This window comes from Vombatus ursinus, unplaced genomic scaffold, assembly GCF_900497805.2.
Source record: "Vombatus ursinus unplaced genomic scaffold, bare-nosed wombat genome assembly UNPS02006779.1, whole genome shotgun sequence".
Taxonomy (NCBI): Eukaryota; Metazoa; Chordata; class Mammalia; order Diprotodontia; family Vombatidae; genus Vombatus; species Vombatus ursinus.
The window spans coordinates 6,740,528-6,765,596 of record NW_020946557.1 but is presented as its reverse complement, the minus strand read 5'-3'; the positions used below and the strand labels follow the sequence as shown (position 1 = coordinate 6,765,596).

At 37.6% G+C, this 25,069-nt stretch overlaps 1 protein-coding gene across 2 annotated transcripts; it reads right to left on the bottom strand.

Moving 5' to 3' along the window:
• Positions 1-9: 9 nt before the first annotated feature.
• On the bottom strand, positions 10-25,049 carry RWDD1 (RWD domain containing 1). 2 transcript variants are annotated; one of them, XM_027848563.1, is made up of 7 exons: positions 24,951-25,049; positions 13,511-13,576; positions 8,603-8,733; positions 5,504-5,647; positions 4,594-4,726; positions 3,257-3,319; positions 10-345 (listed from the first exon to the last, which is right to left on the bottom strand). In XM_027848563.1, exons 3-7 carry the CDS (start codon positions 8,681-8,683, stop codon positions 233-235), a joined length of 534 nt encoding a protein of 177 aa, XP_027704364.1. In that variant the 5' UTR covers positions 8,684-8,733; positions 13,511-13,576; positions 24,951-25,049; the 3' UTR covers positions 10-232. The 2 variants fall into 2 exon arrangements, with proteins under 2 accessions (XP_027704364.1, XP_027704363.1); XM_027848562.1 differs by lacking the exon at positions 24,951-25,049 and adding an exon at positions 24,565-24,737.
• Between the last annotated feature and the right edge of the window lie 20 nt (positions 25,050-25,069).

The following is a 25,069-nucleotide window of genomic DNA, read 5'->3' as shown; positions in this document are numbered from 1 at the left end:
ACTTGACAGTTGAAGTTTTCAAGTCAATTTATTAAGCACAATGATGAAAGTCATCAGAAGAATATTCTCCTGAAAATTAAAATTATTTTTTTCTTAGAAAAAAGAAAAGGAAACCAACACACACTCAGCAAAGCCACAGATGCTGTGACATTCCAGCTTTTCTGCGAGTGGAGATACAAGGACAGGGACCCGCATACTGCTGATACCACCAGTTCATTAGTCAGTCTAGTCACTAGTCACTCTCTAAATCAACTGGATTAAAATCAGGATCATCCTCTTCCTCGTCTAGCTCCAAGTCATCCATTTCTTGGAACAAAGATTCATCTACTTCCACACTGTTACCAGCTGTAAAGAAAAGAGAACCACATTTTTTATTATTTGCTCAAGAACAGGCAGATGCAACTCACTGGAATAACTAAATAGAACTTCTAGATTTCGTCATGGAAATGGAAAAGGTTAAATGTTATTCAAAACCCATAACTTTTGGTTCAAATGACAGCAAGAGTGAGTTTTTGTGATAAAAACAGATGTTTATAATGTACAGCATTACTATTGTTGGTCACTCGAGTCTGACTTAATTGATTAATCTAAAGATGATAACAATGATCTGACCATTGTTCTGGTTGTAGTTCACTCCCATCCTGGCAGTAGTGATAAATTTGTAAATGGAGAAGCACACAGTAGGAGCTCAAGAAATCTTTGTAAGTGGATTGATAACAGATTCTCACGTTCTCATTCAGGATCCCTTGAGACCTCATGCACTGAAGAGCTGGCTGATCGCAGCTCAAGGTACAGCCTAAGGCCCAAAGAATAAAGTCAAGTTAACTACTGGTCCACTCAAGGATCAAACAAAAGTTGTAACCTCCTTAAGAGCAAGGGACTGTCATTTTTCAGTTCTGTATCCCATGTCCAGCTAGGTGGCACAGGGGATAGAATGCCTCACTAGGCCTGGAGTCAGGAGGACCTGAGTTCAAATGGGCAAGTCACTTCATCCTGTTTGCCTCATTTTCCTCATCTATAAAATGAGCTAGAGAAGGAAACGGCAAACCATTCCAGTATCTTTGCCAAGAAAATGCCAAATGGGGTTACAAAGAGTCAGACATGACTGAAATGAGAAACAACATCTCTTACCCAGCACAGTAACTGGCATATATAGGCACTTAATAAATGTTCACTGCCTTTAAACTTATGATCTTGACTTCAAAGTCATAGTATTTTATAAACTGAATACATAACAAAATGTATAACCGTGAACACATAGCAAAATCAAAGAACAGCTTTTCTTTATTTCAAGCTCAAATCTTCTTTTCAACTTATGCTCACTGCTTCTATTTCTGCCCTCTGGGGCAAACAGAATAAGTTAATTTTTCTCCTAGAGGACAGCCCTTTAAATACTTAGAGACAACAGGCACATCCCCCCCAATCTTTTCTTCTCTAGGATGTCTAGTTCCTTCAACCCATCCTTAAGACCTTTTACTATCGTACTTGTCTTCCTATGGACTTTCTCAAGCTTATCAGTGTTCCAACTAAAATGTGGTGCCCAGAACACAAAATTACACAGGTGACCTGACTGGTCAAGGCACAGCATCACCTCTGCATTCCTGAAAATGATTGCCTCTTTTGATATAATCTAAGATCATAATCACTTTTTTAGCTGCTATATCATATAGATGACTCATTTTGAACAAGCAGTCCTCCCCAAATCCCTAGATATATCTCATACAAATTTCTCCCACCAATCCCTGGTAAGAAGAAAGGTGTTGTGTGTTCATGGCCTGGTGAGTTAAAGAGCAAGGATGGGTTCAGTTCAATTCAGGAAGAATTTATTAAGCAACAGGTGCTGTGCTAGATGCCAAGGATACAAAAAACAATAATCAAACAGTTCCTTCAAGTAGTCTACATTCCATGAGGCAGGGGACACATGTATGTATAAAACTGAATATAAAATATGAACAAAGTAATTTATGTGGAAAGGGCACTGGCACCTGGGGAAGTGGAAGAGGGCATAAGCATTTATTAAGTACCTACTATATACCAGGCACTGTGCTAACCACTTTACAAATATTAGTTCATTTGATCCTCATAACAACCATAGGGAGTAGGTACTACTTTTCACAGTTGAAGAAAATGAGGCAAATAGAGGTTAAGTGGCTAGCCCCAGGATCACACAGCTAACAAACGTGTGAGGCAGAATTTGAACTCAGGTCTTTCTGACTCCAGGTCCAGCACTCTTTCCACTGTGCCACCTAGCTGCCTGTGAAGGGCACATGAGATGTATCATCATCATCATCACAGGTTTAAAATATGTAGTGCAAGAAGGAACCCACTCCATCCCATCCTGTTAGAAGATATTCCTTGAGGATATTCCGAGTTTGCCTTCCTTTGGATTTCCAATGCTTAGTATAGTGCCTGGCATGTAGTATCTGCTTAATACTAATAAATGTTTGTTGCCCAATTAACTGGAAGGGACCTAAGAGATCATCTAGTTCAAATCTTTCATTTTATAAATTGGAAGCCCAAAGAATCAAAGTGATTTGCCAACAGTCATTAAATGTCAGGGTCAGGAATCAAACTGAGTCTAAGAATATCAGGAATAGGAAAGGAGAAAACAGACAAGAGGTGTGACCCTCGGCGGTGGATTGGCATTTCAGTCAAGGGGGGAAGGAGTTCTAAGGTGCTACTCAAGGGTAACAATGTCTGATCACAAGGTAGAGGATAAGGAGGAAAGTATATGGGGAACAAGCATTCATCGAGGGAAGGGAAGTTAATGCCAAGAGGAGTAGCAGTAAAAAAAAAAAAAAGGGGGGGAGACTGTAGTCAGAAAAAAGAAGGTCAGTGGTATACCTTAGAGATTTCTCCCAAGGCCACCAGAGGACTTGGAAATTAGATTACATGGATTTATGTAGAACAATTGAGAAAAAAAAGCGTTGGGTACAATTTGTACCCAACTATGTACAAGGCTGGAGTGATGCTGTTGCTGGATTTTTTAATACCTTTGGTTTTTCTTAACTTAGAAACTGATACTATTCTTGCTCAAGTTTTGCTCATATATAGAATAATTTTTAAAGTTAGTAACAAATTTCAATGTAATTGTTAAGCTAAATGTAAAAATTGACAAACACCTTAAACAGTAAAGAATGTTTTTCTAAATTCCTGATGTCTTTTTATACTGGGAGGAAGTTCCTCATTTTCAATATGCTGGAAAAGAAAACATAAGCTACCAAGTTTTCACATATTACAGTCATAGTTGGCATACCTTCTTCCAGGAACTGGATATCAGATGTGTCAAGATTGTGATCTGTTTCAAATAGCTGTTTTCCTGAGAGAAATCAGTTTATTTTCATTAGAATGAATAATTTTCTTCACCCTCCTCAGGCAAAAAAAGACCAGACCCCCTCTAGAATGACAATGGAACAAGGAATATGTTGCTTTTTCATTATATGGTAATAAATTTTGAGCTATAAGTAACTTCAGAGGCCATATAGTTCCTCATTTTATTTTACAAATGAGAGAACTGAAGCCTAGAGAGCTGAAGCACACAGGCAGGTAAATGGCAGAGCTGGGATATGAATACAGAACTTTTGACTCCAAATCAAGCATTCTTTCCACTTTATCAAGCTGCCACTCAATCTCAATGAATTATGGAATTTATCCAGTATGGCTGAAGGATATATGAGATCTATTCACATTAGCATGAGATCTTAGCAGCTGACATTTACATAGCACTCCCTGTAGATTCACTAATCACTTTATGTACATTATCTCATTTGACATTTACAATACCCCTGTGAAGTAAGTGATGGTATATATCATTCTCATTTTATGGAAGGGGAAACTGAGGCTCAGGAAGCTGAAGTGACATGCCTAGAAGCACAAAGCAGTGTCAAACGACTGAAAGTGTTCAGGATTTGAGGTCAAAGGACCTGCGTTCAAATTTTAGCTCTGCAATTTACTACTTGTACAACACTATTAGGCAAGTCATTTAACTGACCTAGGTCTCCATTTCTCATCTGTAAAATGAGTGCTAAAGATCCTTTCCCGTCCTAAATCTATGATCTTTGATAAGGGTCTGGGTTCAGAACTGAATTGGGGTCATTCGGACTATGGAACTTCTTTGAGATCATCTGGTCCAATTCCATCATTTTACAGATGTGAAAACTGAGGGCCACAGAAATGAATTACCCACAAGTCCACAGATATTAAGTAGCAAGCCCAGAATTTATATCCAGGTTCTTTCTAAGTCAGAGCTCTTTAGACTATTATCATGTTATGAAATATAGGGGAAATATGGTGAGCTTTAGAGAGTGATATAACCAGAAAAGATAATACAGCTTGACTCTGGCACTGAAAAGCTTATAAATATCAACTACATTACACACTTTCTTTCTCCATCTGTAAAATACTACCTGCAACTTCCCAACTTCCTTTTTCAGTTACCACAAAAATTATTGAGAAAGTTACTACATAATTTAAAAGGTACCATCATGTTTCTCACAATACAAAATTGTTTTTTTCTAAAAACAATTTTTCCCAAATGTTTTTCTTGCAGGGACATGAACATGATGTCCTGAGAGAAAGAAAACAAAATCATACCACTTAATTTATTTTTTCCAGCTTGTTCTTCTTCCTTCATTCTTTTCCTTTTAATTTCTAAGAGCTCTGCATCAAACTTGGCCTTCCAACTTAAGAAATTCTCAATTGTTACAGGAGTACCATGGAAACATTGCTTAGAAAACAAAAACAGATATATATAAGGGCCAGATAAGTGAATCCATAGTTCTAAAGCCAAAATTAACCCTGCTTCCCAAATTCCTGGATACTGAAAAGTTATCAACTGGTAAGTAGAGCAGAGAGGTTAAATTAACATATTTTTGTCAATCCCAGTAAAATGTTTCAATACAATTAACTTCCTTTCTGCTTGTCTGTCAACTAATCACTGTACCAAAGATGACTTTTTTTCCATAGGCTGCCCACATTAGGGTTCAATGGCATTTGGGAGAAATAGTTCATGATTCTATCAATACAAAGGATAAGGAAAACTGAAGATACACACAAAGGCTATTAGTGGTAAGAAAGCAAAATAAGAGAACAATCTGTGGCCAATTAGTCCTTTAAAATAAGTACCTTAAGCCTTATTATGCTAATGGATAATGCTAAGAAACTAATGTTTTTGTAGTTCCTAAAATCCTTATAACAAATATCTGCAATCTTCACACAGCATTTTAGGGAGTTTCTACAAGGATTTTATTTATATGAAATATATTAAAACTGAGAGACTCTGACAATACAAAACCACTTTTAACCCATTTGATATCATTCAGACGTTGTGGTGCAATACTTGAGTTTTAATACCATTGGTGGAACCCTAGTCAGTATTCCCTGCTGTACCACCAACCAATGGAAAAAGGGCACCATTTTTGTTGTAATTCACCAAGCAATAAAAATACGAATGTAGCAAATGAAAAACCACTTTCCAGAAAAATAAACCTTGTCTTTTCCATACCCTTTCTGCTTCTTCTGCTTCTTTTTCTTTCTGCTTCTTTTCTTCTTCTCTTCTAGTTTTGATCTGATCTACAATTTCATTTAGTTTTTCTTGAACAGCTGATACTAGGGTGAAGATCATTACCATACCAAGGTTTTCTTCTGCCTATAAGGCCAAAGAAAGGCAAATTTTTCAAAAGTCTACCAGAAAATTCATCCAAATAACCTGTTAAGAACACTAACAATATAAATAGAGACAGGGACTAAACCTAAAATTTCATTGATTATAGGGAACTAAGTCTTAGAGAGGTACCAAAAACACTTAAAGGTAAGGCTAAGGGACTTCCCCAGGGGTCGAATAACCAATATCTTTATTTCTGCATAAGCTGTATGCACGTTGTCTCCCTTCTTAGACTGAGCTCCTTGAGAGAAGGGGCTGTCTTTTATCTGTTTTTTATATCTTCATCCCTTAGCACAGTACCTGGGACATAGAAAGTACTTAATAAATGTTTGTTGACTGACTGATATATTGGTTATGAAGAATAGTGTTCATGGGATCACAGAGTATGTGGGGGACTGTAAGATCTAAGAAGACTAGAAAGGCAGGAAGAGACCAGGTTATGAAAGGCTTTAAAAGCCAAACGTATGATTTTATATTTAATTCTGGGGGCAATAGTGAGCTACTGGAGTTTATTAAACAGGGGAAGTGACACGGTCAGACCTGCGCTTTAAGAAGATAAATTTGGTAGCAGAGTGGAAGTTGGACAGGAGTGGGGAAATCAACCAGATGACTACTGCAATTAGCATTAGGTGATAGAGGACTGTACCAAGGTGCAAGGCGGTACCACCAAGATGGTAACAGTGTCAGAGGGGAAAAAGGGGTATATATAAGAGATGCTATGAAGGTAGAACTGACAGGAATTGGCAACTAATACTGGGGGGATAGGAGAAGTGAGAGAGATTTAAGAACTGAGGACAATATTCAAATTGTGAGTCAAGGTGACTGGGAGGATGATGGTACCCTTTTACAGTAATAAGGAAGTTAGGAAGAAGGGAGGGATTGAGGGCAAAGATAATGAATTCAGTTTTGGAAAAGTTGAAACGAAAATGTCTAGTACACGTTTAGTTCAAGATGTCTAATTGGCAGTTGGAAATGTGACGTTAGAGTTCAAGAGACAGATTAGGGCTGAGAATCATCTGCATAGATAATTGAAAGTTAGCAGGTGCGACCTGGATGAAGATCTAGCAAAGCAGACTGAAAAAATAAGAGGAGAACCAAAAGGGATCAATATCACAAAAATCTAGAGGAAAAAAATATCAAGCTGAAGATGGTGACCAACAGTGTCAAAGGCTGCAGAAAGGTAAACAAGAATGAGGATTGAGAAAATGCCATTAGATCTGGCAATTAAAAAAATGACCGGTCACTTTGGAGAGAACAGCTTCAGTTCAATGACAAGGTCAGAATACAGAATGCAGTTATTTAGAAAGTGGGAGGAAAGAAAGCAGAAGCCCCAATTATAGATGGTGGATGTTCTTTTTCTTGAAACCTTAACTTAAGAGATTTTCTGAATCACTTATTTATAGAAAATACTTTAACTCTGCCTTGGCTTTCTTTATACATGAAATGGTCTGACACACAAAAAACCCAAGCAACTTTCCAACTTACAAATGAACTGCATTCCAAAATTAAGTGGTTTAGAATTTGGAATGAATTTTCTCACAGAAACAATGGTACAAAAGTAATTAGGTTTCCAAACTAAGACACAAAAACCTTTACATTTATAATGTAGCTGATTGATAATATTAATAGGACTAGCCTGAATTGTAGGGTCATGGACCAGAGGCAACATACTACAAAAAGAGGGTGAGTATTCCCACCCCACTTCCTCAGGCCCTGGAAGGTTTTGAAACAGATTAAATTTATCTTTGGTACCTTTTCCACCTCCTTTTCTATAACTTTCTCTCCGGGTCACTAATGTTTTCATGTTTTCCTACTGCAGAACCTCAACTCTATTTGCCCTACCTTCCACTAAATGCTCCATGCTCCAAATTTACATTCCTCCTTCCCTTTCTCTCTCCAACCAAACCCCATTCCTTTGGTGTAGTTGACTAAATTAAACCACACTGCAGTGTGAATGAACAGACCCTTGGTCTGTATCATGTGCATTTTTAAAAGAGTCAGCTCATCAACCTAAATGAAATTGGCAAAATTTCAGAAGTGTAACAAACTGTACACTGGTTGGGAGGGGAAGGAGGGAAAGACAGGCAGTTTGGTGTAGGGGCAGTACTCTAAAGTAGTCCTTCTAAGCTATTCTTGCTTTTTTTGTACTCTCTTCTTCCATTTCTGAAAATAATAAAGAATCTCAAAATGTTCCATATTTTTTTTCACAACTGATTTGATAGCAGTGAGGGTCCCAGAGGTAAGGAGGGCTGCCATTTAAAAAAGGGTCATTTGCAAATTGAAGACTATCTATATGCGCAATGCTTTTTTGGGGTAGGGGTGGGGTAAAGAAATGTGGTAGAGAAGAAAATGCACTGAACAAGGAGTCAAGGTTTAATTCCTAGCTCTACTTACTAGCTCTGTGACCTTACACAAGTCATAATCATTCTCGCAGTAGGGGAGGGAAGGGCTGGCCCAGATGACCTAAGAGTCCTTCTAGCTTTTTAGGATTCTCTAAAGTCTTCAGGTTTGAACATCCTGAATAGAATTACAAACTGTCAGGTTGTATCCCCTTATTTTACAGATGATGCTCAAACACATGAAGTTACTTGCCCAAGGTCACAAAGCACAATTACTGGCAGGACTGGAACACAGGCATTCTAGCTTCTAGTTCTGTACACCCAAGAGTGTTACAGCTGTTAGAAAACTTAGAGCGTATCGAATCCAACTGTTTCCCTTTTGCATTTGAGGAAAACGAAGCCCACTGAGATAAATGACCTTCCCACGGTCTGCAAGAAGAGTTCTTCTTTGGAGTTACATCCACTACAGAAAAATAAGTAACCTTTTAATGCTAAGATTTTTAACAATTGGTAGCATTTTCCAGTCCTTATAATCAGTACTTAACATTTCAGACCAATAAAACAATGACAAGAAAATAACAAAATTTTTCCTTTTTCTTACTTGTAACTCTAATAATTTTAATATATCTGAGACATCATTATCTTCTAGATTTTCCTGGGAGAATATTTCATAACGAGGCATTTCATCTGGATACTTTTCTCCATAAGTAAACTTAAGGGTTGTCTGGACAGCTAAGAAACAAAAGGGAAGCATCATGTTAACATCTTACAATTTACAGCACATTGTTTCCAACATATTTGCTGAATCAACAGTTCAAACCATAATAGCTTTGCATATGGAATACAACAAGGCTATTTATTGTGTGGAGAAGCTATCTTTGATTGGGACATAAATATATTAAATGTTTGCTTCCAGAACAGAAAAGAAAAAAAACACTAGAAGTTTTTTGGCTTAGAATTTATCATATATCTGAGAAACTAGATAGATAAAAATTACTAGGGTTTTTTCCTTTAATTAAAAAACAAAACAAAACCTGACACTTAAAAAAAAGGGACCAGACTAATAAGCATTATCCCTGGTTCATTATCTTTCCAATACTAGCATTACCGTTTCAAATTTTTTTTTTTTAGAAAAACTGGTTATGTTTTAAGTAGTTAATAACCATTCCTGCATAATAACTATATATTTCAGGTCCTAGTGTAAACTTTTCAAAACTCTGCTGATAAGACTTTAAAGAAAGTCATGTCAGTGAATCAATGAAAGTGACTTATATAGTTTGTTTTTAACAACTGTATCTTCTACACATATTTGAAGATTTTTTTTTCATCATTTGGATAAATTCATTCTAAATTTCAAAATCGCCTTAAAACTTAAAAAGCCTTCTTCCTTGCCTGTTCCAGTGCTCAAACAGGAAGAAGCTGCATAACTTAAAGAAAGTCTTTATAGAAATATTTCATATTAAAACATAATTCTTTTTCATAGTTAAAATAAATCTATAATTCTTTATGTGAACATTTCACATTAAAACTAAACCAGTAAAAAATTACACAAGGTTAAAGATTAAAGTACTTTTATTATTTAGTAAGACAAATTAAAATTGTACAAAATCAAATAACTTAAACATCTGCTGGGTTTGTTAAAAGTGGTTATCTTCCTAACGCAACATGGCAAAATATTTTACCCTTCAATCCCCACTTACACGCAGAGACACAGACACTTTTGAAATTAACATAACGAACTGCAGATGGTTTATTTCCCCAAAATTGAACTGTTTAAAACATATGCTTCATTCTATATGGTAAATAACTTAAAACAAAGATAACTTAGGTTTTCTGACAAAGTTGTAAAATTAATTTTAATAAAAAAAATGAAAAGAATCCAATTTTTTACAGTATAATGCTTTACCTGTACAGTTTATAAAAAAAGCAAACAAACACATGATATAGTTTAGTGAACAGAGTGCTGGACTTGGAGTCGGGAAGACCTGGGTTCAAATGCTGTCTTTGACACTTACTAGATGAGTGGCCTTGGACAAATTACTTAACTTCTCTGGATAGTAATTTCTTCATCTGTAAAAAACGAGGGGGTTGGACTAGACGACCTTAAAGTTCCCTTCCTGCTCTAAAGCTATTATCCTATGATCTTTCAGAGTTGTGAAGGGTGTGTATTAAAAAGCATCAAAACACAAGAATGTACTTTTGGTAGAAAGCAATCAAAATCAAGTTTCCTAACTTGTGATTTGAAGTTTTTTTTTCCTCTTAGAAATAAAAGACAAAAAACAAGATACTTTATGACTGTATTCAGTCCCTACTTCCACCATTTATTGCCATGGTTCAAAATGTCTTGAGGAAAAAAAAATTAAAATGTCTTCCTGAACTTAGGCATTTAAGTCTTATGAAAGTAAAGAACTGATGGTTCTGTTTACCTAACAACAAAGTTCAAGAGGAAAGATCAATGTCAATAAAGTCTGATGAGTTCTAGACCCAGTTCTCTGAGAAGCAGATGATCAGAGGTAAAATCTGAGACACTCAAAAGTGAGAGAATCACATGATGTCCAATGAAGAGTGGCCAATGAAGGCAACTGAATTAATTATAAATAATATGAAGTGATTTGTTTACTATTTCACCAGGCATTTACTAGACACCTATAATGTATATTATACTTTACTGTGTGCTATGAAGTAATCAAAAGGCATAAAATCCACAATTCCTGACCTGGAGAGAGAACACGGAGAGAACAGAGGGAACACCAACAAATGGTTTCTCATGTGATCCAATTTGCCAACAAAAAGTACTCACTGATAAGATTCTGCAAATGTGAAAAACAATCTGAAACTATGGCCAATTCCAATTATGGAATCAGAATTTAGAGCTAGAAGGGACTCCTGTGTTTTCCATGTGTAAGAGTCCTTAGTGAACAAAAAGACAATTCCCCTAGGCTTGAATTTCTGTAAACCAGCAGACCCTCCTAGAAGAGTATTGTCTAATGCTTGGTTTCTGATTTAGGCTCTCCTAATCAGTTTTACAGACCAAGAAAACAAACCCATCCCACTATCCATGTTCCTCTTTACCACACTGAACCAAACATCAATCTTAAAACAGATAGACACAGGGTCACCTGTGGCTAAAACATAACAGTGAGCACTAAGGATAGCTTCAGTTCTGGAAGCCATGGGGACAATGATTTAAGTTAAAAAAAAAAAAGTAGCTAGTAGAAACAATATTTGAATCTCCTGTTAATACTAAATTTTGCCACCACTCTCACCCTTTTCCTTTCCACATCTCCCTCTTTCCTTGGGTCTTTTTCTTCCTAATTCTCCAGCTTTAAAGACTAAAACCTACTATGGTGATGGGTTTGGCTATCAGAAATGGCCCCAATATTTAATTTACCTCCCTATTCTACAAGGCTCAGCTATATTAATTTGGAACTCAGTTAACAGGGATAATAAGATTGGGAAAATTCATGAGAATAACCAAGACCAGAAAGCCAATTTAATAACTTAAAAAAAAAAGCCTCTTCTCATGTGGAAAGCCAAATCAAGACTAGAAAGTTTGGTGAACGTATGAAATTGTAGTAAAAGTAGCCTGTCCAAGCTCACAAGGGCCTCAGGTCTGGTCCAGGTACCTTTTTCCTCTAATAGTGCTAAAGACAAAATATCCAGATCTCTCTTCCCAAACTTCTCTTTTTCAATGCTACAGCCTATCCTTTCAATTTTTCTGTTTATGGACTGGAACTGGATCTGTGATTCAATGTTATAAAGAAGTCCCTAAGAGTAAATTCCCTCTACTAATAAAGATCATCAGCACCTTCTCTGCAATTCAGGATGCTGCCTGGGCAACTGAAAGGTCAAGTCACTTACTCAAAGAGTCAGACAAAGGACTTGGACCCACATATTTCTAGCCTCAAGGCCAGAGCTTTATCCACCACATTTATGCTCTCTGATTGTAACAGTGTTTCAACCAAAACAATGCTTCAAGGGGAAAAATGTTCATCTTTCCCTAGAAGTAGCAGAGTATAAAGAACGCCCAGATCTGGAGCCCAAAGACCTAGGCTAAGTCATGGAGCTTTGGAGCTTCCTAGCTTCTGTGTAACAAATCACACTTCATCTTTTTGAGGGTCAGTTTCCTCATCTGTAAAATAATGCTTGTATTCTCTCATGGGTATATTTATTAAGAGAGTAGTCTGAACTGCAAAGCATGAGCTATTGTTCTAACACCCTGAGATTTCTGAATGCTGCTAAGCACAGCTACCCCAACACTAAGAAATAATTAACAATACCAAGAAACTCAGAAATAATACCCATGTCCTTCATGCAGGGCTAAAACGTTCAGCCTTATTTGTTTTGTTCTATTATTGAATCACCTCCAATGAGTGGCTATTTTAGGATGGAAGCTTTAGGTGGAAAATACATTTTGCTGATTACCTTTTGTATTTCTCTGATAAGCTAATATTTGGACAATGAATACTCACAAAAAATTCTCAATATTCATGAAAAAATGTTGAGTTCCTGTCTTTACACCTGGACTTTCTGAAAAGGAACCTTAGAGGAAAAAGGACATATTTGTACAAAAATATTTATAGCAGCTCTTTTTGTGGTAGCTAAGAACTGGAAATTGAGGGAATGCCCATCAATTGGGGGGATGGCTGAACAAGCTGTAGTAAAGAAATGATAAGGAGTTGTTTAGAAAAACCTAGAAAGACTTAGACGAACTGATACAAAGTGAAGTGAGCATAACCAGGAGAACACTGTACACAGCAGCAGCAGCAGCAGCAGCAATATTGTACAATGAAGAACTATGAATGACTTGGCTATTCTCAGCAATATAATGATCTAAGACAATCCCAAAGAACTCACAATGAAAAATGCTATTTGCCTTAGAGAAAGAACTGATGTTGTCTGAATATAGACTGAAGCATATTGTTTTTCACTTCCTTTGTTTCTTTTTATTTTGTTCAAGTCTTCTTGCAGAAAATGACTAATACAGAAATATTTTACATGATTGCACATGTATAACCTATATCAAACTGCTTACTGTCTCCAGGAAGGGGAAGGGGCAGGGAAGGAAGGAATATAATTTGGAACTCAAACCTTAAATCAACAAATGTTAAAAGTTGTTTTTATATGTAATTGGCAGGGGGGAGGGGGAATAAAATTTTTTTTTAAAAAAAGAAAAAGAACCTTACAGATCATACAGTTCAGGCCATCATTTTAAAGAATAGGGAACTGAGGCTTGGAGAAGTAATACATGCCCAAGATCATGTTATTAACTGGCAGAAAAGCCATGACAAGAATCCATTCCTTCTGACTCTCAGTCTCATGGTTTTTCTACTGCTTTTCCTTGCTACACATACATACACATATGATACTCCACCACATTTGATAAGATTCAGACTTCTTGATGCAAAACTTGCTGCTTAACCCCCAATCATTACCCTTACCTTAAAATACCTCAAATTCCTGAGTGAGAATTTGGGGGTAATAAAAAGTAGAAGAGCTATACACTTACTTTCATCATTTTCTCCTGCTTCAGATGTCACAGTAATAGTGAAACTGGTTGGATTTTCTGATAATACTGTAAGAAAATATAAACAAACAAAATTAAAGGACATTTCCCCAAACTGAATGTTTCTCTCTCTCTCTTTTTTGTTTGAGAGGTAATTGGGGTTAAGTGACTTGCCCGGGGTCACACAGCTAGTGTCGATTTGAACTCGGGTCCTCCTGACTCCAGGGCCGGTACCCTATCCACTGTGCCATTGAGCTGCCCCTTGAATGTTTTTCTCTTTTGAATATACTGCAATAACATAGTTTTTTCATTATCTCTAATCTTGCATTTCTATTTCAACAGAATACAAACTAAACAAAACTCTTAAATGAGGAAGCATGCAACATTTCCTTACGTAAGTCCAAAAATGTCCACTAGACATACTGTTAATCTGGGAAGAAATGTCTCTTACATAACACCTTACAGTGTTTTCACATAATTAAGCAACTCAACTTTTAATTTCAGCATTTCCATGTCTTAATGATGTTCTACAAATCACTGATATGATTCAAAATATATCCTTATTAATCAGAAACCACTTGTTCATGAATAAGAAGTACTGTATCTAATTTCTGTACTGGGATAGTACCTAGAGAGCTATTAGCACAAACATTAAATATTAATCTGATAGGTTAACCCTTCTCGCTGAGGAAGATACATTTGCTAAACATAGAGGTTAACCTCAAAGTCTTCTTCCATGTACCCACCACCCTTCTCATCACCAACACTGTCCTCTACTCCCACTGGAAACACAATTAAGAGAGACTTTGGGAGAAAATTTCTCTGTAGCAAAATCCATGGGCACCAACTGCAACCTATCTCTATGCCATTCCAAGTGGAGCCAAAGATTGACATGGCTGTTACATAGGAAGCTTACCCAAAAAGTCTGTAATCCCCAGGAAATATGACCATGGAACATCCTAGCCTCTGTGTCCAGGGACTAAGATAATTACATATTAAGAAAACATAAATAGATGAGACAGTAATTTTAAATTTAAGAATGAAACAAAAAAAGAAAAAACCAAATCTCAGTATATGTTTGAATTTCTATCTGATGTTGTTAAAGGTCCCCAACTGATGGAGCTCCTGAAGGAACCAAATTAGAGCTGATGACCTAAAAGCTGAACAAACTGCTTCCATCAAGAGGGGAGCAACACTGATGTTACACAGCAATACCTTAGAACATCACAATAGATCAAGGAGTTCATACTCAATGTTTCCATTTCTCAAGGAGACTTCAAGATTGATACACTGAGTAGCTGGCATCAGTTCTTAATCTCATCTGCCACTCTCACCTCCATGCATTTGCACAGGTCATCCACTCCATCTATAATAACCACTTCCTGATGTCATCTTTTTAAAGAGTCTTTTTTTTTTTTTCAACCAGCTCAAATGCCACTTCTTTCCATGAAACTTTCCCTGATTCCAACTCTACTTTCCCACATCCCCATCATACCTATTCCACTTTGAATTTATCTGGGTACACTCTGTGTCTCCAATATCAGACTGAACACTTCTTGATAGCTACAACTTGTTTTTCCATGGTCGAATCCCTTAAAAATGCACTTGGAGAATGGAGATTAATTGTAGCAGTGCTTATACTCTTGGAGCCTTGAGGTTGCTTTACTGGCCAAAAGAAAACCAAAGTCATATACCAACTTGAACTAAATATTATAACTGAATTCTGCCACACTTAACCAGGTTTAATATTTTGCTCATGAAGAAAATAAGATTTAAATAGGTCATATTTTAGAAGATTATTTGGGGAGGGGGAAGGAAGAGGGCAATAACATGCAACAAAGAGCTAAAGGTCTGCATGTGTTATGATCAGCTTCAGAAAAATTTATCAGCATGATGCCATTCCTTTCTCAGGACCCTATCATACTTAAACATCAAAATCTGGAACATAGCCAATTGATAAAAATTGAAGCTAAAGCAGATGTAGCTAACAGACAGGACAGTGTCTATTTAGCTTACAGAAAACTACCTAGCATAAAGCCAGAAAGATGTACTTAATTGCAATGTTTAACAACAATGGGCATTAAATATGATGGCACTGCATATTTGTGTATAGTACGGACATTCACTGTGCATATTCATAATTACCTAGATACTCTGACAAATTCATAATCTCACTGCCACAGGTAATCCCTTACCAACACAGATTACAACCACTGAAAGCCTTCTTGTGGGAGACTGATCCATATCTTCATAAATCCCCTAAGGAAGACTTTTCCAATATGCTGAAGACTATCCTCTAGTTCTTATAATGTCTGAGGGATTGATCTCAGTGAGGCATTCAGGTTGTTATTCTCACTAATAAACAACTGGCTCAGAGGCTTGTCCATTTTCCTTCACATTTTAATATCAAAATATCTCACAAAGAAGTCCAAAGCATTGGATAGCAACAATCATTGGTAACAAAATCACCAGGGGCCAGCCTGAGAGCTTTCCAGCTGTCATCAAGCCTTCTTTACCTCTGCCACCAAGATTTTCATCTACTCTTTTACTATAAGGTCCAAGAAGTACCTAGGTCAAATGTACTTGTTTTAAAAGATCAATTCTACTTCTTGAAGGCAGTAACCGACTCCTCTGCCCCGTTTTCTGCCTCCCAGTCTAGCTGACCTATAAAAAGTTATGGGGATTTCTTGGGGGAAACGTTTGGACTCGGCAGTCACTAAGGTCCCTTACAACTCCAAAATTATGAGTTCAGAGATACTTTACGTGAACCTAATTTGAATCTTGACCTGAGATTGGGAGCTAATTCCCTTTGATACCATGCAGCCTCCCTTCACCATTCTGTTTCACTGAAAACTGAAAAACAAATCTGGCTCCTTAATTTGGGAGAATGATTCCAAGATCCAAATGAGTTTTGTCATGCCATAGCTTAATAAATGCTTTACGATAAGGATCTTAAAATCACTTTGATTTTAAGTGTATCCACTTCATTTCACATCAACATGACTATCACTTTTTCAGTACTGACTTTATCAATGTAGGTACTCCCTCCATTAACGCAGATTGCAGTCTTCATAGACCTTAGTAGATCATTTCACAAGTTTCTGTGCCAAAAAACAAAACAAAACAAAAAACAAACCAACGAAACTTTACCACCAACATTAGGGTAAAGTATCTTCTGAATTTAGCTAGTCAGATCTACAAATAAAAATTATTTTAAAAGAGACAATAATATCAGATCACAGGATTTTAGCTCTGGAAAAGATCACAGAGATCAGCTAACTAGGCCCACAGAGGTAAAGGTAACTTGCCCAAAGGCACACAGCTAGTAGCTAGCAGGCTTTTGACTCCAAATCTACAACATACTAGTTCATGACTGAAGTAAAATCAAAATAATCACAATTTGTGTTCCTCTGGAAAATAATGATAGCAAAGCTTCACCCTCATTGAAACTGGCATGAATATAACAATTCACAGATGCACAAATACAAGACGTGGATAACAAGCATCCATTCCCTGAATTTTCAAAGGGTCGGACCATGTTTTACTTCAAAACTCCAAGTCTCCCTTTCCTAATAGCAAAGAGTTTAACTGTGAACTAGAAACATTCAGTAAAGTAGCTTCCTAAGGTCTTAAGAATCACAGAATCGGCAAAGATGATGGATTAAGGAAGGAACCCTCTGAAGCCCTCCCAAATTCCCCTTCTAACAACTAGAAAACAACCTCAGAATTTATCTAGGAGCAGAGAAGCAGTTTACAAACATGGTAATAAGTCTGTCTCACAGGGATGGGAGGGGATTGAGGTCCAAGAGCAACAGCAGCAGCCAGCCAATTAGCAGGCAGCCTGCAACAATGCTCCAAGCCCAGAGCAATCCACCACCATGGAGGCCCTGCCCTCCCGCAAGCCAGCACACCCCTAGGCAAGTAAGTAGTCTGTGCAGCAAAGCAAGGCCTCACCCCACCGACCCTATCCCCTGTATAAGCTGCCAGCTAGGCCTTAACCCCATTGCTGACCAGTAGTAAAGCCCCATGCCAGGGATGGCCAACAGCCAAGACCCCATTCCTGAGGCCTACAAGCAAAGAGAAAGAGAGATTGATTGAGATCCTGTTACCATAGCAACCCAGTAGCAAGGCCCCACCCCTGGAGCAGGTCAACACCTAAATCCCACACCCAGGGGAGGCCAACAGGGAGACCCTATTCCCCAGTAAAAGCCAGAAGGGAAGATTACCCTCCAGAGAAAGCAAGCAGCTAAGCCCTGAAGTCCAGTGAAAGCCAGCAATAAGCCCCAGAACTCCAGTACAAAAAGCACGGGACAGTGCGAAGAACAGAGCACAACTCTCACATAAAAAACCAATTCACAAAAAAAAGAAAAAGAGCTTGACTACAGAAAGTTACTATGGTGATAGTGAGGAGCAAGGCATAAACTTAGAAGAGGACAAGAGTATCAAAATGGTCACAAGAGAAGCCTCAAAGAAAAATGTAATTTGGTCTCAGGCCCAAAAAGAATTCCTAGAAGAGCTTAAAAAGGATTTTAAAAAGCAAATTAGAGAAGTGGAAGAAAATATGGGAAAAGAAATGAGAGTAATGCAAGAGAATCATGAAAAAAGAGTCAATACCATGGGAAAATATGTACAAAAATTTAGTGAGGAAAATAATCCCCTAAAAAATAGAACTGGTCAAATGGAAAAGGAAGTACAAAAGCTCGCTGAAGAAAACAATTCCTTAAAAATTAGAATTGAACAAGTGGAAAATTATGACTATGAGACATCAAGATACGATAAAACAAAATAAAAAATGTAAAAAAAATAGAAAATATAAAATTTCTAATTGGAAAAACTGACCTAGAAAATAGATCCAGGAGAGATAATGTAAGAATTATTATATATCTGAAAGCCAAGATGGGGAAAAAAAAAAAAAGAAAAAAAAAAAAAGGCCTGGACAACATCTTACTGCCTTGATATATTAGAACCAGAGGGCAAAACAGAAATTGAAAGAATAGCCGATCACCACCTGAAAGAGATCCCAAAATGAAAACTCCTAGGAACATCATAGCCAATGTGCACTAATAAATAAAACTAGAAGCTGGTTTTATGAAAAACAAACAAATAAAATAAGACAAACCATGGTGAATTCACCACAATGAAGAAGAAATTCAGACAATTGTTAGGAGTTATTTTGCCCAATTATATGTCAATAAATTTGACAATCTAAATGAAATGGATGAATATCTACAAAAATATAAATTACCCAGATTAACAGAAAAAGAAATAAAATACTTACATAACCCAATCTTAGAAAAAGAAATTGAACAAGCCATCAATGAACTTCCTAAGAAAATACCCCCAGGACTAGATGGATTCACAAGCGAATTCTATAAAACATTTAAAAGAACAACCAATCCCAAATACTATATAAACTATTTGGAAAAACACGTGAAGAAGTCTTACCAAATTCTTTTTATGACACAAATATGGTACTGATACTCAAACCAGGAAAAGCCAAAAAAGAGAAAGAAAATTATAGACCAATTTCCCTAACAAATATTGATGCAATTATTTTAAATAAAATACTAGGAAAGAAATTATAGTAATATATCCCAAAGATCGTATACTATGACCAGGTGGGATTTATATCAGAAATGCAGGGTTGGTTCAATATTAGGAAAACTATCAGCATAACTGATCATATCAATAACAAAACCAACAGAAATCATATGATTATATCAATGGATAGAGAAAAAGCCTCAAAATACAGCACCCATTCCTATTAAAAACACTAGAGAGCACAGGAATAAATGCAGCTTAAACCATTAGCAAGCATTATCTAAAATGGGGGTAAGCTAGAAGTCTTCCCAATACAATCAGGGATGGAGCAAGGATACCCACTGTCACCTCTATTATTTAATATTGTACCAGAAATGTTAGTTATAGCAATAAGAAAAGAAAGAGAAATGAAAGGAATTAGAATAGGCAATGAGGAAACAACCCTATCACTCTATGCAGTTGATAAGATGTTATACTTAGAAAATCCCAGGGAATCAACTAAAAAACTATTTGAAATTAACAACTTTAACTCATGGTAGAAAATGCTATCTACATTCACAGAAAGAACTATACAGTCTGAATGCAAATTGAAGCATGCTATTTTCTCTATTTTTTTTTGTTTTTTTTTTGTTTTTTCTTTCTCATGGTTTTTCCCTTTTGTTATGATTTTTCTTTTACAACATGACTAATGTGGAAATATGTTTAATACGATCATACACATACAGCCCATATCAGATTACATAACATCTTTGGAAGGGGGGAAAATTAGAATCCAAAATTCTGCAAATGCTGAAAACTAAAAATAAACTAAAAAAAAGAAAGAAATTAACAATTTTGGCAAAGTTGCAGGATACTAAATAAGCCCACATAAGTCACCACCATCTCTATATATTACCAACAAAGTCTAGCAGCAAGAGATAGAAAGAGAAATTCCATTTAAAATAACTGTAGACGATATAAAATACTTGGGAGTCTACTTGCCAGGACAAACTCAGAAACTATATGAACACAACTATAAAACACTTTTCACACAAATAAAGTCAGATCTAAACTGGAAGAATATTAATTGCTCCCGGGTAGGCCATGCCAAAATAATAAAAATGACAATTCTACCTATTTACTTACTGCCATATGACTCAAACTATCAAAAAATTATTTTATAGAGCTAGAAAAATAATGACAAAATTCATCTGGAAAAACAAAAGCTCAAGGATATCAAGGGAATCAATGAAAAAAAAAGTGAAAGGTGGTCTAGGTGTACCAGAATTCAAACTGTATTATAAAGTGCTAATTATCAAAACAATCTGGTATTGGCTAAGAAATACTGGTGGATCAGTAGGTACAAATTACATTATAGTAAATGATCACAGGATTCTAGTATATGATAAATCCAAAGATCCGAGCTTTTGGAACAAAAACTCATTATTTGACAAAAACTGCTGGGAAAACTGGAAAACAGTATAGCAGAAACTACACCTCAAACCATATACCAAGATAAGGTCAAAATGGGTACATAATTTACACATAAAGGGTGATACCATAAGCAAATTAAGAGAGCATGGAATAGTTTGTCAGATTTATGGATAAGGGAAGAATCTAGGACCAAAGAAGATATAGAGAGCATTACAAAATGTAAAATGGATAATTCTGAATATATAAAATTAGAAGGTTTTTACACAAACAAAACCAATGCAACCAAAATTATAAGGAAAGCAGAAAATTGGGAGAAAAAATTTTGCAACAAGTATCTCTGATAAAGACCTCATTTATCAAATATATAAAGAAGTGAATCAAATTTGTAAAAACACAAATCATTCCCCAAATGATAAATGGTCAAAGGATACGAACAGGCAGTTTTCAGACAAAGAAATCAAAGCTATTCGTAGTCATATGAAAAAATGCTCTTAATCACTATTGATCAGAGAAATGCAAATTAAAACAACTTTGAGGTACCACCTCACACCTACCAGAGTGGCTAATGTGACAAAAAAGGAAAATACTGGATGTTGGAGGGGATGTGGAAAAACGGTGATACTAATACATTGTTGATGGAGTTGTGAACTGATCCAACCATTCTGGAGAGCAATTTGGAACTATGTGGGAAGGGCTACAAAACTGTGCACACCCTTTGATCTAGCAATACCACTGCTAGATCTATATCCCAAAGACATCAGAAAAAAGGGGAAAGGACCTATTTGTACAAAAATATTTATAGCAGCTCTTTTTATGGTGGCTAAGAATTTCAAATCAAAGGGATGCTTATCAATTGTGGAATGGCTAAACAAGCTGTGCTATATGATTGTAATGGAATATTAAGTGCTATAAGAAATGACAAGCAGCATGATTTCAGAAAAACCTGGACTTACATGAATTGATGCATGGTGAAGTGAACAGAAACAGGAGAACAGTATACACAGTAACAGCAACACTGTTTGACGAAGAACTGTGAATGACTTTGCTTCTCAGCAATACAATGATCTAAGAGAATCTCAAAGGACTAATGATGAAGTATACTATCCGCTTCCAGATAGAGATGATATTGTTTGAATACAGACTGAAGCATGCTATTTTTCACTTTCTTTCTTTCATTTTTTTTTCTTTTATTCGAGTCATTATACAAAATCAGTAACATGGAAATGTTTTACATGATTGCACATATATAACCTATATCTGATTGCTTACTGTCTCAGGGAGGATGGAGGCAAGGAGGGATAGAAGTAGGAACTTAAAACTTTAAATAAAAATGTGGAAAAAAAAAAAGAATCACTATCAACTCTACTTATCCCCTGCTGCTACTAATGATTTTACTACTCTTCTGAGGTACTATCAACTGAGTCACACCCCTTTTTTCTGAGAGAAATAAGAACGGCAAATCCAGTTTTTTTTTACACTGACTCACATATGGAAACATGTCCTAATTCTTAGTTACAAAGTACTGAAAATCATCTCACTTTATGCTTAAGAACATAATTAACAGCTGTCCTTGTTCGGGACTTTGGTTTTTTCCCCCCTAAAAAGAAAATTCATACATATTATTGACACCATAAGCTAGAAACAATGGAGTGTGGTTCAAATGTAGGATACATGCTGAGAAGTAAGTAAATTCCACAGTACTGACACTTTCCAACTTCATTCATCTCTGAATATTCTCATAGCTCAAACTATACTGCTTCCGGGCAACTGAAAGGCCTAGATGACATTCTGCAGTTATCATTCCAAGACTTTCAGTCACTGTCATCAAGGGCTATTTTACAAAGTGTGAATGTAAGAAGCCTCTTTAACTACTTATGGAAAGGTAGTATTTGGGAAAGAGTATAGGGCTGAAAGCCCAGAGACCTGGATTATAGGATTTAAAGCTGGAAGGGATCCTTCTAGATCACCTACTCCAAGCCACTCACTTTAGAAATCAGGAAATTGAGAATCAGAGATCTAAGACACACAGGCAGTAAACAGCAGAGGTGGTACTGGAACTCTGGTCTTCTGATCCCCAGTCAAGTGCACCATGTTTTCAACTATCTTACCTGGTGTGATCTTGGGGGCACAGGCTCAGGGAGAGTAAGGTGATCTAGTCTATACCTAGACACCCCCAACCTGACAGATAAAAACAGTAAAACCCAGAGAGCAAAGACTTATACAATGTCACAGGAGCATAGATTTGGAGCTGAAAAGGACCTTAAAGGTCATTTAATACAATCTCCTCACTTTATAGATGACAAAACTGAGACCCTGAAGTTGGTTGATTTGCCAAAGGTCACTTCAATAGTAAATGGCAGGTCACACAGGTAATAATAACTAACGTTTAGATGTCATTTTAAGGTTTACAAAGCATTTTTTATTAAAATTAACTGATTTGTTCCTCACAATAACACTGGGAGGTAAGTACCGGAAAAAAGGTGGGAGGGAGGGGAAGTTTGGATTACATGGCCTTTAAGGTCCCTTCCCGCTCTAAATCTGATACAATGATCTTGTGCAAGTCATTTAACCTCTAAGCCTCAAGTTTCCTTATTTGTCAAATAGGGAGGTGGGTGGAATAGATCACTTACCATTCCCATTTAATAAATGAGACTTGCCCAGGTTCACAAGTTACTATGGAGGCCTTATGGAATTCACATCTCTGTGGTTTTGTTAACTCAACTGGGGAATGAATATACACAGCATCAGATCTCTCCCCTCCAGACCAGAGCTGCAAAATATTCAGAGTACAGTCTTTACCAACTCACTCAAGTCTCTCTGATCTAAACCAAATAGAGGAGAGGACTACTTATGTTTACTTCTGAATGAAAACATTCAGGTAACCACTTTCACTCCAATAAAAAGTGCAATTTTGGTATCTGTTTCCAGTAAGTCAAGGGTTCTTAACCTTTTAAGTAGGCTTAATCTGAAAACATCTGTAATGGAAAATCTATTTTCTTAATGTCTGCCCTGATTTGACTGTAAGCTCCCTGAAAGCAGGAACTTTTTCCCAATTTTTTTACCTTCATCGATTAGCAGTGTCTGGTACATATGGTAGGTATTTCATAAATATTTGACTGAAATGGCAATATAACTTATTTTGCATGTGCCATGGACACCTTTGGCAGTTCAGTGAAGTCTATGGAATCCTTCTTAGAACTTCATAGTTCTTCATAGAAGTCTTCATAGAAGTCTATGGAACCCTTTTTTAATTTCTCCAGATGGGTAAAATAAAAAACAGGATTACAAATTCGTTATGTGATATAGTGTCCCAAAAGTCATAGTGCAGTTTAAAGCTTAAAACTCGGGACACCTATATGGGAGTATTAAGTATGTGTATTATAAGTACATACATGTAATATACACACTCTGTATTAAATATATATATACACAAATACACGTCTATATAAACGTACATATTCGTTTGTGTCTATATGTACATACACGTGTATTTATATAGACACACGATATATATATACACACACACACACACACACACACACATATGTATGTGTGAGAGTAAATTAGTTCAAAAGCCCCAGGTTAAGAACTCCTATTCTAAGTCAATTTCTGCTGCAAAAAGAAGCAGACCTGCCAAATATTACTTATAAAAAAAAATGCACGCTCTGCTCATTACCGCATGGAAACTAAAGTGCCATTAACTTAGTTACAGGCCCCGCACCTTCCACGCCCCCGCGCAGGCACCCGGCCGGACCAAGGGAGGAGACGCAGCGACCCCAGGAACGAAGCCCGGCCCAAGTCACGCCTGCGGAGGGAGCGAGGCCCAGGTAAGACTGATTTTCAGCACGTACGTACGTCGAAAACCTAGGACCCCTTATGCGGAGGCGGGGAGGGCCGGCCGGAGGGTGAGGATCCCGGCGCAGGTTCTCCACCCGGGCCGGGGGCTGCGCCGAGGTTCGGGGTCCCCGAGCGGGGACGCCGGGGCGCTGCAGCGCGCACGGGAGAGGGGCGCCCCCGCGGTGCGGGGCTGGCCGGGGGTTGTGTCGCGGGCAGGGGGACCAGCACAGAGCAGCTCTCCCCCTCCCCGGCCGATTTGTAGTCACCTGTGAAGGAGTCCGGGTAGATGGACTCCAGAGCTTCCAGCTCGTTGCGCTGCTCCTCGCTGTAATCCGTCATCGTGACCCAAGCCGCTGGCCCATGGAACGCTCGGACATTGAGAGCTCTAAGCTCGAACCTGGAACCCTGGGGGCCCGCCGGAGTGGCGGGCGCGGGCGCAGGCGCAGATTGCCCTAGCTTAGGACTCGCCGGCGTTCGCAGTCAGGCTGGCTCCTGATGAGGGAGTGGGGGATGAGATTGGGGGAAGGGAAAGAGAGCGGAAGAGGGGATCCCCACCCCCTCACTTCCTCCAGGCTCTGTGGCTCTCCAATCGGCTGCTTGAGTCTGGCCAGCATGTGAAAACTAGCCTTGCCCCTCTGCTGGGTGGACTCACTTTGGATCGCGAGATCGGACGTTCCCTGTGGCCATTCACCGCCGAGAGGAGGGTCTCGCGTTCGTAGGGCCGCTAAGAATGCCGATCGTCGGTAGATGCATTAGGACTGGGCGTCGCGT

Excerpts from the sequence above, each read along its gene's own strand:
- RWDD1 (XM_027848562.1), bottom strand. The coding sequence starts at position 24,637 with ATGACGGATTACAGCGAGGAGCAGCGCAACGAGCTGGAAGCTCTGGAG. Across the intron at positions 8,734-13,510 it reads AGCAGGAGAAAATGATGAAA|CTGTCCAGACAACCCTTAAG; the intron begins GTAAGTGTATAG and ends TTTGTTTCTTAG. Across the intron at positions 4,727-5,503 it reads AAGCAGAAGAAGCAGAAAGG|CAATGTTTCCATGGTACTCC; the intron begins GTATGGAAAAGA and ends TTGTTTTCTAAG.